Raw genomic sequence first — 17,259 nt, 5'->3', positions numbered from 1 at the left:
TTACAACTGCTTATTTATAATAAATAATAATAAATATTATGACTTGATATTTTACAGATATGTTATTAAATGTAGTTTTTTAAAGGCTGTTTCCCAAAATCATTGCAACGGCTTATTTATAATGAATACTAAATATTATGTCTTGATTTAATATTTATTAATAAATGCTAAATTTATCTATTAATAAATACTAAATCAAGACATAACAATGTGAACATTTAGAAAATACCACAGTAATGGTTGAGAATCAAAAGTCCCAAATTGCTCATAGGCATTTTTGATATTTTGAGAAATTTTTTGCCAGCAATTTTTTTCTTTTATTTTTACTATTAAATAATTATTTTATTTTTCATGAATTTTCACATATGCTTAGTCAATTGGCTAATTTTCCATGCAAGTGACTAGTCATGAAAACATTAAACGGCTTTTAATTTAACTTATTGATTTCTTTCTTTCCTGTATTGACTGAAAACAGTTGTACACTTAACTACACAACTAATTCAGTTTATTCCACACAATAATCCTTATCCAACCATTCCTTCACCCTTAATCCAAGTCAGTATCATGTAATAATGATATATTAACTAAACTTACCTGTTAAAAGAAAGAAAAATTAATTATATTTGGAGATAGATTGATATCCTGCCCCCAAAGCAGAAGCTATATACTTTGGTTTTAATAAGATCCAGACAGTCAGCTTACAACCTTGCTTGTTCCATGTAAGTGGTAGCTCTTGCCATAAGAATCTCATGGAATTTCACTGTATGTATGTATATTCTGCCAAAATACATTCTACTATCATGTATAACTAAAAATAAAAATTAAATTATATATATATATATATATATATATATATATATATATATATATATATATATAAACCTCATGGAGACTAGCTTCATCTGGAAATTAGTCCACAGGCAGATTAAGCCTAAAAATTCCAAGAATCCAGGGTAGACTCTATTCTTTGAATAGGGTTCAAGTTTCAAGGATTCTCCTGAAAAAAAAAAAATTACCTCAAATTGGTTCAAACCCTTTGTGGGCCAAAGATGAAATGCAGTTTAAACTGACCAATAAATGCAGGAAGCAACACTGTATTAAGCAACATTCTTAACCTCTTGAACTTCTTTCCTGTGGAAATATGGCAATTCTCTTCAACTGCTGAATCACTAACGTTATACAATTTTTAAAAATACATATTTTTAGTTGTAGTTGGACACAATACCTTTATTTTTCAGTTTGCTTTTATGTGGTGCTGAGGATCAAATCCAGTGCCTCACATGTGCAAGACAGTGCTCCATGATGAAGTTATACCCCAGCCCACATTCTCCAATTTTTATAAGCATAAACTAATATTTTCAACTACTGCAGCAGTGAGACAGAAATAAAACCATTATTCCATATATTTCAAATATATTTTTGAAAGAGAAAAGTATAATCATAAATGTGATACCTATAGTGAAAAATAGAAAACCCAAACTATGCTAAATTGCAAATTAATATTTGTATTTCATTAAAACATTGAAGTTAACAGGTATAACATCAGACTAAAACATAACACCAAACTCACTATCTTTGCTTATTTGATTATTACAGTATATTTTAGCCAATTTTAATCATAGTATTTTTATACAGTAAGCATTTTGATGAGGTTGGAAATAAGTATAGGTAAAAGGAGGATATTTTAAACCTGAGAGCATAAATATGCATTTTAATTAGATATTGGCTCAATACATTTTTATATAGTATTATATAGTCTCAACACTATTTATGAATAGATACATTTCATAAATCAAATATTAACACATGGCACTGTACCTAAGAAAATTATTCAGACCAGATTTATTGACTAACAATATTTAATTCAGTTTAGAAAATATAGATTTTAATACATTCTCATTCTGATAAATCTTGTGCTAAAAATGTACAAATTTAACCAAATAGAAGACAATATACACACAACTCATTTTCAGTATCTATATGAGAGTCAGTTTTTTCAAAACATTTTACCCATTATCATTTCAGAATCAAACATATGAAAAATAGAAATCGAGATTATGTGAAAGAATGAAGGGGAAAAGAGTGATGAAGGGATAAACAGGATAAATCAAAGATGCTTATTATTATATTATAAAAATTTGAAGAAAATGAAAAAATCTAAGGAACATTTAATGAAAATAATGAGTTATAAGGGTATTTAGGTGACACATTATATATAATATAATCAAAGACAAAAGAGATAATTGGAGGGGAAGGAGTGATTACTAGTGCACAAATATTATTACTATATAATGCAGCCATATAAAACCATAGTGTAAATTCATACCACTATATTTAACAAGCAAAGATGTGTGATAATCACTAAGAGAAGTGTGAAGTATTAACTGCAGAGTTTTGTTTACAAGTCTGCAATAAACCATACTATCCCGTAAGGTTAATTTATTTAATTCAGATTCCTAAATTTCAATTCTATGTTGCTGACCTTTATTCTAACCCAGGATACTGTATGTTTTCATTCATCCCATCCATGAAATTAATTAGGAAGAACATACAGATGTAACAAAGTTGATGCTTATCCCAGGAAAATTCAAAATATACAGTTTTAAAACAAACAGCACTGACAAAATCACTATTTTTCTTAATACTTTTTTCATTTTTCTTTCAAATGTTATTTAAATTCAATTTTGTTTAAAGTATTTTTGAATAGACCCCCATACTCCAATTTTATATGAAAATTATATATCATGATATATAATTTGTAGTATATATTATTATGATTATGTATAATATACGACATAAATTATAACATAATTTTCCATCTTAAAGGGGAAGTAAATTGTCTTCTGTATCTACAAGTTTGTTTTTCCAAACATTTGAGATCTTCTTACATGTTAATGGTTTGCAAAATTTTGTATATTTCTTTTCATTGCATAGGCATTCAAATACACCAAGAAATGAAACATATGATATGTGTGTGTGTGTGTGTGTGTGTGTGTGTGTATGAATATGTGTAAAATTTCACTAGGATATTCTGATTGTCAATGTAAAGGATCCTGGATGTAAGAAATAAAATGAAGGATTTAAGAAATAAATAAAATGAAGGAGTTAAGAAATAAAATGAAAATTTAAGCACTACTAATATGTCTATGAACCTTTTTGTACAGAAATAAATGTCCCATTCTGAATAGCTTTTAGTGGTCCTTTCAGTAGCTTAGAGCAAACACGCACTTCTCATCCCACTTTTGTTGTAAATAAAGTTGATTGACAGTGAGCTGATTGATTTGGTGTGCCAGTGACTACTCTGTAGATAAACACGTAATCACTAATGATGTCAAAACAGTAAGAAAATATACTCATAAAACTTAGTTATTATAGTTATCTCCTACAACAACTTGAATGTACACTGAGTCAAATCATTTTTTAAAGCAGCATGATAACCATACCTCAAAAGAGATTTTATGTGACATGATAAGCTAGAGAAGATTATTCTTACTGAAGTCTTGCTGAAGTTAATCAAATTAATCTACAGTTGATTCCTACTATAAATGTGATACAAGTTCCCTACTTGTCTGGTTTGATATTTGTAAGTTAGGAGTGCTAAATTCAGAACTGTTTCCATGGGAAATGTTACGAAGATTACATAGTGTTAAAGAGTGCAGAAGAGCTTCCCGAGCTTTTGATGCCTCTATGTTCTGCTCTTGGGAAATTTGAAGACTAATCTGATTTATATTGTTCATTAGCAGATTGGAAGCTATAAGATTGGTTATGGAGCGACACCTGGTAAGATTTTCTTCCAAAAATTGTTTATAGAGTTCATCGACCTTTTTTTCCATATAGCTATTAAGCATAGAATTGGAGAGAGGCTGCTTATGAAACAGCATACTTTTTTCTCGAATTTCATCTCCATTCAATAACTTTGAGGTGGGTGTTTTCTCCAGAGGCTCAATGATAGGAGAATGGCCCAATGGTATATCTACTGAAAGTAAAAGGGGACCATTAGAAACATCATCGTGTGTGTGTTCAACAAAGCAGCCTGAATCATACATGTTCCCCACATGATCACCTCCAATCTGTAGATCAGGATAATTCTGGCAAATACTGGTACATGACCAGGATCGATATAAATCCACTTGTCTTTCATCATGTTGTTCTCTCTTTGGAATGGTCAATGCAATGGACACAGTTCCTGGAAGAGGTGTATTTTTGCATTTTACCGCAGATAGCTCATCCACAGATTTTATTTTATTTGTATCATTACTTTGTTCATTTAAACTTTCTTTCATAATTTTTTCTTGATTTTCACTCTTAAGGGAGGAAAGTGAATTGTCTTCTATATATAAAAGTTTATTTTTCCAAGTTTCTTTTTCATCATTTGACATCTTCTTACATGTTACTGGTTTGCAAAATTTTGTATATTTCTGTTCTTTGTATGGGAGTTCAATTAGGAAGGCTTCTCCAAGCATTTTGTTAAAGAAATTTTCTAAAAGGAAGACTGGAGTATTCCTATAACATAAAATAACTCATTAAGGCAATGTATATTACAATGTCAAATAAGAATTTATCTCCTATGTGAAGAAAAGATAATTAAAGAAGGAAATATTTCTCAAAGGATAGAGAATAAAGCTAGGAATAAAGAGACTTTAGTTCCAGTACTACCATTGACCACTTTTTATTGGATAATTTATTTCTTACTCACCATTTTTGCATTAGTTAAAGAGTAACATTATTTTCTTTCTTCACAGGTTTATCACCATGATAATACTATTTGTGTGTGGTGCTGGAGATCAAACATGTAAGTTCAAAATGCTAGGCAAGCTAACCACCCCAATATGGATAATATAATATAGTGCAATGCAAGTTTACAAATGTATAATTTTTACATTCAGCTGTCATTTAGAATTAATTTATAATTGACTAAAATGCCCAACAATTTTTCTTCCAAGAGTCTACTTAAAGCCTGCTTTCAAAGATATACCATTGGTTTTACATGTTCTTTTAATTAATATTGTTTGAAGCATAACATTGAAAAATTACTATAACCTAAATTGCATAAGTTGTAGGAAAATACATATTATTTGAACTCATGCAAACTTCTGATTTAGAATAGAAATACAGCCATTTATTTTTCAATAATATAAATGCAAATAGGTTTCTCAAATTCACTACCATTCTTTTTTCCCCTTTTTCTTTTTTCTTTATGCTTCTTTCTAATTTTCATTTTCTTCTTTTAGACTCAAATCTTATAGTAATAAGCAGGTATTTCAATATTTTCATGGTTCTTTAGTGCCACTGGAAGAATTTCTTCATTTCATATACTTTATTAAGGCATGAAAAGAAAAAGTAGACTTGATTCAAAACACAATTTTCCTTTTTCTTTTTTTTTTAAAGAGAGAGTGAGGGGAGAGAGAGAATTTTAATATTTATTTTTTAGTTATCGGCGGACACAACATCTTTGTTTGTATGTGGTGCTGGGGATCCAACCCGGGCCACACGCATGCCAGACGGGCGCGCTACCGCTTGAGCCACATCCCCAGCCCACAATTTTCCTTTTTCAAGTCTATAGTGTCTACTATAAATGTTCCCAGGAAATCTACTTTTATTCATACTTAAAAGAGTTTTGGAATAAAATAAAGTAATATGAGCTGGAATATGTTAGAATTTAGACTTACCTTTTCAAAATGTCAATGTACTTTTAGATTTGGTCTTCCAAAGTTCCAACACTCCAAACACAAAAAAAGTCGTTGGTTCTCAGCTTCTACTCAACATTTCAGAAAGATAGCTTTAACCACATAAAATGCTTCTGCTTTCTGTTCATACCCTACGACTGAAACAAAGTAATAGGAAAATGATGTGGGTTGATCACATGTCTGGTATGGTAATGATCATATACCAAAAGAGGATCTTGAAAGTGTTTATTCAAGTTGGAAATGAAATTGAGAGTCAGAAAATGTTAACAACAGCTTTCTTCAAGTAAATGAAGGTAGAGGAAAGGTTATTTTCATTTTTTAAATGGAAAAAAAAAGTGGTACCAGCATATTTTGTAATAATGAATAATTTGAAATAATCCAAATGGCCATTAATAAGAGCATGGTTAAATAAATTATGACACAGCTGAGGAGTGATACTGGTCAAAAAATAGTATTGTGTTTTGTGCATGTATGAATATGTAATAACAAATTCCATAATTATGTACAACTTTAATGCACCAATAAAATGTGGAAAGAACAAAACAAACAAAAAATGGTTTAAATGGTAGAAAAATCATGATACATCTAGGACATGAAATATTAAACTGCTTTTATTAGTGCAGCATAATTATACATTGAAGTGGGTTCATTTTGACATAATACACACATGCATGGAATACAATTTGTTCCATTACAGTACTTCCTCTTTCTCTCTACTTCTCCTCCCTCTGTTCCCCTTCCTCTACACTACTGGTCTTCCTTCTAATTATTTACAGTTTTTTAATTGGTACTTTATAGATAAAGTGAAATTCACATGGTGTAGTCATAGCAAAATTTGGTCAATTTCATTGGACAATTCCTCCCTTTTCTTGTCCCCTCTCCTTCTCCCTTAATAATCTTCCCCTACTCCATTGATGTTCCTTTTATTTTCATGGTGCCCCTTCTCTTTTTCTCTTATTTTGCTCTAGCTTCTACATATGAAAGAAAACATTCAAACCTTCCCTTTCTGAGTCTGGCTTATTTCACTTAGCATAATGTTCTTCAGTTCCATCCATTTACCAGCAAATGCCAAATATCATTCCTCCTTTAGACTGTTCAAATTCCATTTATATATTCCATTCATATATTCCATATGAATTCATATATTCCATAACATTTTCTTCATCCATTCATTTTTTGATAGACACCTGTGTTGGTTCCATAATTTTGCTATTGTGAATTGTACTGCTACAAATATTTATGTGCTTGTATCACTATAGTATGCTAATTTTCATTATTTTTGATAAATATCAAGGAGTGAAATAATGGGGTATTATGGTAGTTCCATTACTAATCTTTTGAGGTAGCTCCATATTGCTTTCCAAACTAGTTGAACCAATCTGCAGTCCCACCAACAATGTATGAGTGCACCTTTCTCTCCATATCCTTGCCAGAAATTATTTGTATTGTTGATGATTTGTATTCTAACTGGAACGTGATGAAATCTCAGTGTGGCTTTAATTTATATCTGAGAATTTTTAATGATTTAATAGCAAGTATCTATTAAATAATTACTACCAGTTATTCTACATATTCTATGTACACTACTTAAACAAGATATTATTATTCCCATTTACAGAAAACAAAGCAGAGAAAAAGATTATATACTTGCTGAAGGTAATAAACAGGTAAATAACAGAACTAGGATTAGCATCAAGCAATGGATTCATATCCAATGCTGTTAATCACTATACCCTATTTCCTAGTTATCTGTATAGAATGCACGTTGCATAATAGAATATGCAGTATGATTCCATCATGAATTGCTTGTGCTATGTGTCAACACTTACAAATACTTTATACATAATAATTTAATCACCATAATATATATATGAGACAGATATTATTATTTCCATTTTACCTATAAGAAAACAAGCACAGAGAAGTTAGATAACTTGCCCGATATTAGGCAAATGTAAGTGGTAGAGCTTGATATCAAAGCCTGTGTGCTTAACTTCCTTGCTGAGTTGACTTTCTCCCCCTTTTCATTGCCTTAATATATACAACCATTTTGGTGGGAAAGGATAAAAAACAGAACTGTTGTTCAATGTCAGGAAGCAGGTAAAGTGATATTTTTATTTTTAGACCCTGTATTTCTATATGATTTGAATTATTATATAATGAGCATGTATTCATAATAATTTTGTCACAGGAAAGCAGGGAGCTGGAACTCCAAACCTTGTTTATTGTATTCCCAGAAAGATAATTTCAAGTCAGACACCAAAAGCCATGCAAGAGAACTTTATTATAAGTGAAAGTGAGGTGAAAGGAAAGTAAGGCTCAAGCAGGGAGCATTCTCAATAGAGAGAATGGGCTGTCTCCAAGCAGAGAATGACATACAACACAATGCTGTCTCTAACCTTATTACCATTTGATGTTTAGGGTCCTCTTCAGCAACCTTCACCATTCAGGTGTTCAACTCCTCTTTCATGTAGGGCAGTGGAGATTCTGACCTTAGTTGATCCTCTCTGGAACTGCCATGGTGGCCATCCTATTTAGTGGGCTTCATCTACAAGTCAATCCCATGCTAATGTGGACATTGGAGTCAGTAACTGGTCAGAAGTTACCTTATTGCACCCACACAACTAAGGGAGTCTTACTTCCCATACAAATAGAAACACCTCTGGCTATAATTCCTAGCTTCACACCAACCTCAAAGATCCTGTAAAGAGTTACTCCCATTAATACTTTTATTTTAACACATTTTCCTACTAGCCCCTTTGCTTCTTTTAAAAAAAAAATTAGTTGTAGTTGGGCACAATACCTTTATTTTATTAATTTTTATGTGGTGCTGTGGATGAAACCCAGGGCCTGGGTGAGTACTCTACCATGAGCCACAACACTGGCCAACTGCTTCTTTTTTATTTTTAACCTGCTATTTGTTTTCAACAAATTAACTGCTATCCTTTGCTTTCTCTTCCACTTTGAAAGTAGTTTAAAGATCCTAAAGTAATTTAAAGAACATTTGTGACCTTGCCATGCATTTCACTATTCATTGCTAGCTACTACCCAACAATGTGAATGATTGAAAAAATAAATAATTCACACAAATGACAAGAAAAATATTTGTTATCTTTATTAAGGTTTTCCAAAGCCATAATAAATCTAGATATAAAGTGCTAAAGTAGACTGAGAAGCATAAAGAAAATATTTAAATAGTTAATATTTTGGGCTACAATTATAAATATAGCTTTTGTTTAATAATATTTTATCATTTTAAATAATTATCAAAAAAACATGCTACAGAGTAGGTTACATTTAACTTTGTAGGCCATACCAATCAAATTCTTTATTTTAAGCTGTCAAGTTATTCTCTTACAAGTAATAGTGCATTAATTGGAGCCAAGGGAATGGCTTATCTTGAACTGAGGAAATATGTTACAATCCACATAAGATAATAAAAACAATTTTAAAAATTGATTTCTTACCCATAGTATTACAACGGAATATTAAAAGGAAATGGAGATGTCTAATTCCTCCTACATTATACTCCTTCATTGTTTTTTTGCCTTGCTGACCCCTACATCCAGCTGATCCAAGTTGTATTGGATGTCCTGTCTTTTAAAAGCTCTGCCTTTCACAACTGCCATGATCTTTAGTTCTTGGATTGCTGCAAATGCTTCCAGTCTGGCCCTCTTCTAATCAAATTAACATGTTAAATTGGTCTGCCTTTCATGAAAAACTGCTAAAATTTTCAAAGGCTTCTATCACCCATTGATTAATACAAGTTGATACAATTTATGACATGCCTCAAAGTGAAAGATTCTTACAAACGTTTTACATTTAATCTTCACAGAAGATCTACAAGTTATGATTATCCATAATTTGGCACAACAGGAAACAACTTTGAAAATATTATTAAATAATATAAAAATAAAATGAAACTAAAATCCAACATGAAATCTGAAAACCTCTGTTGATTTTCCCAGTTTACCTCCTCAGCCTCCCTTTTATTTTTCTACTTGCTTCCAAAGCTACAATTGCCATTTTATTCATGACTCCTCTCTCTACCAAAAAGTCCTTTGTTCTTCTAAATTCCCTGCAGACTATATATCCTTCAGGTTGTGGTTTAGCTCTCAATTATTCAGGGCTGCCTGCCTTGACCCACTAGTCTCGGTTAGTTTTCTCTATATTTACCTACTTTTGTTAGGTTTTACTCTGTGAGTTACTTGAAGGCAAAAGTAGGTTTTTTTGTTCACTGATGTGTTCTGAATATGTCTAGCAATTATTATCATCAATAATTATTATTACCATTTTCTGAACTACTATTTAAATGGTGTGCCAAACACTTTCACATACTTAATTCATTTGATCCTGACAAGGATATTGGTAGGTAGGTATGACCATACTCATTTTAACCACAGAGATACTGACAGGAAGTAAGTAAGTAATCTGCCCCCAAATCCATAGTAATTAAGTGGGAGAAACATAGAATATGAATTTGCCTAACTTGGAAGCTGGGGCTGAGCAGTTCTTTGGTCCTTTGCTCTTAATTTCCATTATCATCTACCCACTTTTGGGAAACACCCAAAATATCACTACATTCCAGTACTGAAAAAGATTAACTGGAAAATGAGTTAAGCATATATTGAAAAGGAAGCCAACATTTAAGCAAGAGGTCATCTTTTTACAGAAGAGGAAAAGAGAAAAAGTGTTAGGAGAGGCAGGGAATATTGCACCTGGTATTGCACAAACTAAAAATTTGACTCTCAGAAGGAAAGGGAGGGCTGCAAATCACGTTCTCAAGAAGGGCGGAGGGCTGGCGCGGGGGCGGCAGGAGAGATAAAAGAGGAAGCTCCCTGGGCAAAGAGAAAAGATAATGTTGATATGATGATCACCTCCCGACGAGTACCATTTGTTCTTTCTCTTTAAACTCAAGCAACACAAGTTTTATTTGTGTTCTTTTTTTTTCTTTCTTTTTTTTTTTTTAACGCAGTACTTTCGGTCTCAGGTGACTCCGTATTTTTTACGAAGCTTTAGTAGCCAACAGAAAAGTTCCCGCTTGCCTAGCCTCCTTTTCCAAGCAGGGCGGAGGGAAAACGGACAGCATGCTGGGCCTGAGAATGCATTTTACACTTCCCGCTCCTCCTCTCCAGGGCCTCTCAAATGAGGAGATAAAAGAGGACTTAGCTAGTGTTTATCACTTCTGGGAGTCCAGCCCTCCTCCCCGCCTGCCGGTGGGGGCTTCCGCTCTCTGGTCACCAGGAACCCGCTTTCCTCAGAATGGGAGCTAGCATGCGCCACAGAGGCGCTTGTTTTCCAGCCAATCCGAGCCCAAGGGCTACTGGCCCTTAGCAACCCGCGTGGAGGAGGGCAGAGCTGGGTATTCGGACTACTGAAGCCAAGCTGAGCGGAGCGAAGCAGCTATGAAGTAGTTAACTTCTTATTACTCCTGCAAAAGTACCCTGCGTGGAAACAATGAATTCCATTAAAGTCTATTATACCAGCGTGTCAGGCTCTAGGGAGGTGAGTAGGAAGAAAAGGGCCTCAGTGCCAGGGCGGGAGCGGGAGAGACTAGAGTGAAGACATTCTAGTTGGGAACTTCAAAATTTTGCTAATACTTTACATAACCTTTCTGCCTTTCCTCTCAACTCCATACTCTCTAGGCTTTGGGAGATGGGCGGTGCACAGAAGGACAGATAATGTGATTAACTCTCTCATACAGATTGAGCTCGAAGAACTGATTGGCATGGGAAGTTACTGGTATCTTGAATTCAACCACCTCAAGGACCTTCAATAATTTTACCTGTATTTCAAATGGTAGAAATAAAATACTCTATTTAGGAAGGGAGAGGGAAAATGACAGTGAATGAACACCTAAACTCCTCAGAGAAGAGAACCCAAATGAGACAAACTCTTATTTTATTATTATTATTATTATTATTATTATTATTATTATTTGGTACTGGGTATTGAACTCAGGGGTGTTTTACCACTGAGCTGTATCCCCAGTCTTTTTTTTTTTTTTAATTTGACGCAGGGGCTGGGGTGGTGTCTCAGTGGTAGAGTGCTTGCCTACCATGTGTGAGGCACTGGGTTCGATTCTCAGCACAGCATATAAATAAATAAAATAAAGGTCTATTGATAACTAAAAAAATATTTTAAAAAAAATTTGAGGCAGAGTCTCACTAAGTTGCTGTGGTTCTCACTAAATTACAGAGACCTCCTATTTGTGACCTCCTGCCTTAGCTTCCCCAGTCGCTGGGACTACAGGGTGCACCACTACACCCTGCCAAAATGTCGACTTCTTATTTTTTTTTTAAGTTATACATATCAGTAGAGTCCCTTTTAATATAATTATACAAGCATTCAGTACATCTTATTCTAATTAAGACCCCAGACTTGTGGATGTACAAGATGGTGAGATCCACTGTGCAACATTCATATATGTACATAAGAAAGTTATGTCAGATTCATTCCATTGTCTTCCCCTAAAAACTGTCAATTTCTAATAAGTAGATGTATTTGCATAGATCAGACGTTTATTAGATGAATTGAAATTTAAATGACTTCTTTTAACCAGAATGTAGGAAATATTATAGAATGGAACTGTGCAACAGAAATATAATGAAAGCCATATATGTAACTTGAAATTTTAGTAGCCATTTAAAAAACAGGTGAGATTAACTTTAATATGTTTAACACAAAATATCCAAATACCATTATTGCAACATGTAATCAATATAAGAAATGCAAATATTATATATTATTTTTTATATTGTCTTCAAATTTACTATGAATTGTGCAAATACTACATATAGTACATCTCATTTTGGAGTAGCCACATTTCATTCCATGATAGTCACATGTGACTAGTGGTTATCACATTAGGCAGCACAACTATAGAATGACCAATATATGGCCAAGAACCTCCTTCTACGATATTTTTAGACAAAAATGAAAACTGAGGAATTTGAAATTGATTATAAATGGTTGGCATAGCTTCACCACAATCATTCTGTGTGTCAAACTCCATATTTGCAGGAGGAATGAGATTGATTCAGTCTTGAAAGAGGAGGCTGATTTTGCATAAAACCTGGTCTGGTAGTTTAGTGTTTTTGCCTGTGTACTAACCCACAACAATAAAAATGAGCAGACTTAAAAAAAGAAACCTGTGGGCTATTTTACTAGTTTTTTCTTTTTAGCATTGTAATTAATGTTATTGAGTTTAGTAACTGTAAGAGGGAATGATTTGGAGTAAGAACCACAATGAATGCAGTAGATCACCCACTGAACTCTTGTCCCATGACATACTGTAGATTACAATCATCTGGAGGGTTTGTTAAAATAAATTTTTCCTAGGACCCAACCCAGAAATTCTGACACTGTTGATTTGAGGTGGACTAATGCTGATGCTGCTAGTCTGAATCACACACAGAATAGCACTGCTCTAGGCAACCCTATTCTAATGGGTTCCTCTGAAAAGGTTTTGAAAAATTAATATAAAAATGTGACTCAAAATCTCATGTAATATGACTTCTCAGTTTTAAAAACTAATGAGCCTTAGAAATTAGAAATGCTGCATTTTAGAATTTCAGAATTTTCTCCATTATCCATTGGATATAGTCACAGTTTTCTAAGCATGGCAGGATTACCATTTCAAGTCATCAAACAAAAAGCCTACTGACATGCACTTTCATAGAAATCCCACTTGAATAAGCTGGGTTTGGGTTTGTCAGATTGCTTTCACATGTTTTCTTTCATTACAGATTTTATTTGACAAAATTGACCAAATTTGTCACATGAAAATGTAGTAACCTTAACCTTTACCTAAGATTTATGCTGTAGGTTTTTTTAATATGGCTATTAAATACATTTAAAGAATAACCAACTTTTGGGGCTGGGGTTGTGGCTCAGTGGTAGAGTGCTTGCCTAGCACATGTGAGGCACTGGGTTTGATTCTCAGCACTGCATATAAATAAATTTAAAAAAGGTCCATTGACAACTAAAAATATTTTTTTAAAAATAAACCAATGAATCAATAAATAAAGGTCCATTAAACAGTTAAAAATATTAAAAAAATAACCAACTCTTGAAATTTTACCTATTAGCAGATGATACGAATTTAACAGTTCATATGAAAGGACTGAGTAAGAAGTGACCACCTTGATATACTCACTTACTTGTAAATAGTAATCCGTTCATGTATTTATTTTTTCATCCTTTGGATTGCCTCTCTGATTTAGTCTCTGTGATTTGTAACTTGTAGTATGTTTCCCTCAGTTTTAAAAATGTGGTATCATGTCCATTTCCTATCCAGAACTGCCATAGATACCAGTATAAATTAAAGCACGAACGAGTGCAAAAGCCTGCCTCAACTATTAGCAGAATGTTCTTAACGGCTTGAAATACAGTGTGAAATCAATCTGGTAAATATTTACAATCCATAAGAGATTTTCAACCCCCACAGACACTATAATTTTTTTATATACAGTTGACACTTGAACAATTCTGGGAGGCTGCGAGGTGTTAGGAGAGCAGAGATCAGTCTTACCCCCACAGTTGAAAATCTGCAATTTAACTTTTGATTCCTCAAGACCAGAAACCTTACCAATAAAGTAAACAGTTGAATAGTACACATTTTAAATGTTATATATGTTGAAAGTACATGAGAACAAGGAAAGATCACTTTTTACTGAATGGTGCAATTAACTGAAGAGAGGAACTGCACATGCAGAGATGATTAGCATCACGTAGACTCACCTTAGAATTTAAAGCACATACTCCAAACATAAGAGCTCATTGAAATAGGAACAGTAGATGGCTACAAAATTACTATAGTTGTATAGAATGTATTGTGGCTAATTTTATGCAGTTATGATTTAATACTGCATCAGTACACTGTTTACACTTCTGGCAACTGTGAATGGTGCCATGTACAGTCTGTTGCACATCTATCTATGTATATACATATACACAAACATGTGTATACACATGTATACACATGCATATATTAAATGCTTATATGACATATATACTATATTTAATGTGTTTATATATATATATAGACACATACACACACACACATATATATATACACATACACACATACAAACATATAAACTTCACAAGAACAATACTTAACTTTGTTTCAAAATATTTACAAGAATCCCTAACTTGTTTCACAATCAGGCTTTGTACCATTAATACCTATTTCTATTCTATAACATAATGCACAAGGAAGGGGAAAAAATATTGGGACCAATTGATTCGACTTATTAACATCTTTTTTTCTATATTTCTATTTAGGTAAAGCAGAGACAAGAAGAAGTTATCAGAATTTTAGATGCTTACAAAGTACAGTATGAATTAATAGATATTTCTATCAGTTTGAAAGTACTTCAAGAAATGAGGATGAAGGTTTCCACACCTAAGGCTCTACCACCTCAAATATTCAATGGCCAAGACTATTGTGGAGTAAGAATGAATATCCATTTTTATTCTATTTTCATTTCATATCTTAAAGTCATATACAAGAGAAAATGTATATGTACAGGGTAAGAGGGTTAGATTTCCCCAGCTATATAATAATTTAATTAAGTTCCTGAAAGCAAGGCAATTTTTATTTTTGAAAAAAGATTATTACAAAAGGAAAATATAGCTGGGCATGGTAGCACATGCCTATAATTGCAGCAAATGACCAACAAATATATGAAAATTGTTCAATATTATTAGCAATAAGGGAAAATGCATATCGAAACAACACTGAGGGCTGGGTTGTGGCTCATGTGCTTGCCTACCATGCATAAGGCACTGGGTTCAATCCTCAGCACAACATAAGAATAAAATATTGTGTCCACCTAAATCTAAACAATAAATATTAAAAAAAGCAACACTGAGATTTATCTCACTCCAGTCAGAATGGTAATCATCAAGAAATAAAAATATAATAACATCTGGGCGGGTGGCTTACACCTGTAATCCCAGCAACTCAGGAGGCTGAGTCAGGAGAATCACAATTTCAAGGCCAGTGTCAGTAATGTGGTGAGGCCCTTAGTAATTTAGTGAGACCTTGTCTCAAAATTTAAAAAAGAGTTGGGGCTGTTGCTCAGTTGCTAAGCACCCCTGGATTCAATCACTAGTAATTCCAAAAGAAAACAAGAAAAGAAAATATATCATGAAGCTTGTTTGAAGATAATTATATCAGTATTTTTCATCATACATCATAATATGAAATAAGTCGTATTCTGGAGAAATTTTTCATCTAACTTAACTAGCAGAGGTTTTCAAAGCCTAGGCAGACTTAACGTGGACACTTGAGTTTAATGGGGTCATAACTGAGAATTATTATCACTGATGTTACAAGTTAATTTTATTTTTGTTTTGTTTTGGTTTTAGGATTTTGAAATGTTCCACAAGGCAAAGGAAAACAAAGAGATTCTGAAATTCCTGAAGATGGAATGAACGGGCAGTTATGCTGATATGTTTATGAAGACAGTTCTACATATACTTCATAGATCTGTTTAATTAATCACTTTAATACATGGACTGGTTCCATTTCAAGGCTGCATTAAATAATTTCTTTGTTATTCTGTGAACATTTTATTTAACTATAAAAAAAATTGAGCTGGGGGTGTGGCTCAGTGGTAGAGCACTTGCCTAGCATGTGTGAGGCTCTGGGTTCGATCCTCAGCACCACATATAAATAAATAAAATAAAGGTCCATTGACAACTAACAAATATTTTTTAAAAAAAGAAAAAAAATAAGTATCTATTAGCATCAAATTTTAAAGGTCACTAGTAGTTATCCATTTATAAGCATGAAGTAGATTTTAGTACAAGTTTCAATTGGCTTTCAACTTTATTTTTAAAATGTTTATCAGTACAATTAGCAAAGGATTATAGACTGTAGTGATGTGATTTTTAAAAAAGGAAAAAAAAGCACCAAATAATATTCCAAATCTTCCTAAAAAGAAGTAGAGGAAGTAGGAATTTATGTAATTAAAAATATCTTCAAGTGATTATTTTTATACTGGGGATTGAAGACAGGGGAATTTTTTTTCACTGAGCTATATTCACAGATATTTTTATTTATATGTATTCATTTTTAGGCAAGATCTTGCTAAGTTTCTGAGGCTGTCCTCCAACTTGTAATTTTTCTGCCTTAGCCTACTGGTTCACTGGGATTATAGGCTTGCACCAGCATTCCTAGCAGATGAATTTTTTACACACTAAAATGTGGCACCAGTACTAAAAACAATTTTAGGTCACCTCCCCTTTGCCCCCACCTCTGCTATAAAATGGCAGATTTTTTTTTGCAAACTCTTTCTCCTCAAGTAGTTCTTCTCTTGTTGACAGGCAAACCAATCCACTCAAGATCCAACTAAGAAATTTAAATGTCATCCTTAATATCACTCATGCCCTCACTCCATCAACCCTTAGGTGAACTGGTATTAATATTTCAGTTACCTTCCACTTTTCCAGCTGTCTACCCATTGGTTTTTTTCATATCTTTATTACTCTTGCCCACATTCTTTTAATGATATCTTAATTAACTCTTATTTCCAGTTTTGTTATTAAAATATCTGCCTTC

The 17,259-nt window shown here is 32.9% G+C and overlaps 2 protein-coding genes across 2 annotated transcripts; one reads left to right on the top strand and one right to left on the bottom strand.

Moving 5' to 3' along the window:
- Window positions 1-1,675: 1,675 nt before the first annotated feature.
- Window positions 1,676-5,794, bottom strand: LOC308638906 (TLR adapter interacting with SLC15A4 on the lysosome-like). Its single transcript, XM_081276847.1, has 2 exons — window positions 5,670-5,794; window positions 1,676-4,503 (listed from the first exon to the last, which is right to left on the bottom strand). Exon 2 carries the CDS (start codon window positions 4,461-4,463, stop codon window positions 3,540-3,542), a length of 924 nt encoding a protein of 307 aa, XP_081132973.1. The 5' UTR covers window positions 4,464-4,503; window positions 5,670-5,794; the 3' UTR covers window positions 1,676-3,539.
- A 5,156-nt stretch (window positions 5,795-10,950) lies between these two features.
- On the top strand, window positions 10,951-16,290 carry LOC308638908 (SH3 domain-binding glutamic acid-rich-like protein 3). The gene is made up of 3 exons (XM_081276849.1): window positions 10,951-11,192; window positions 14,976-15,143; window positions 16,065-16,290. The coding sequence occupies exons 1-3, from the start codon at window positions 11,145-11,147 to the stop codon at window positions 16,128-16,130; spliced, it is 282 nt and encodes a 93-aa protein (XP_081132975.1). The 5' UTR covers window positions 10,951-11,144; the 3' UTR covers window positions 16,131-16,290.
- Window positions 16,291-17,259: the final 969 nt, after the last annotated feature.

The sequence above is a fragment of the Spermophilus citellus genome (assembly GCF_964194105.1).
Source record: "Spermophilus citellus genome assembly, chromosome: X".
NCBI lineage: Eukaryota > Metazoa > Chordata > Mammalia > Rodentia > Sciuridae > Spermophilus > Spermophilus citellus.
This window is presented reverse-complemented; position numbering and strand designations above follow the sequence as displayed.

Excerpts from the sequence above, each read along its gene's own strand:
- LOC308638906 (XM_081276847.1), bottom strand. The coding sequence starts at position 4,463 with ATGCTTGGAGAAGCCTTCCTAATTGAACTCCCATACAAAGAACAGAAA.
- LOC308638908 (XM_081276849.1), top strand. The coding sequence starts at position 11,145 with ATGAATTCCATTAAAGTCTATTATACCAGCGTGTCAGGCTCTAGGGAG. Across the intron at positions 11,193-14,975 it reads GCGTGTCAGGCTCTAGGGAG|GTAAAGCAGAGACAAGAAGA; the intron begins GTGAGTAGGAAG and ends ATTTCTATTTAG. Across the intron at positions 15,144-16,064 it reads ATGGCCAAGACTATTGTGGA|GATTTTGAAATGTTCCACAA; the intron begins GTAAGAATGAAT and ends TTTTGGTTTTAG.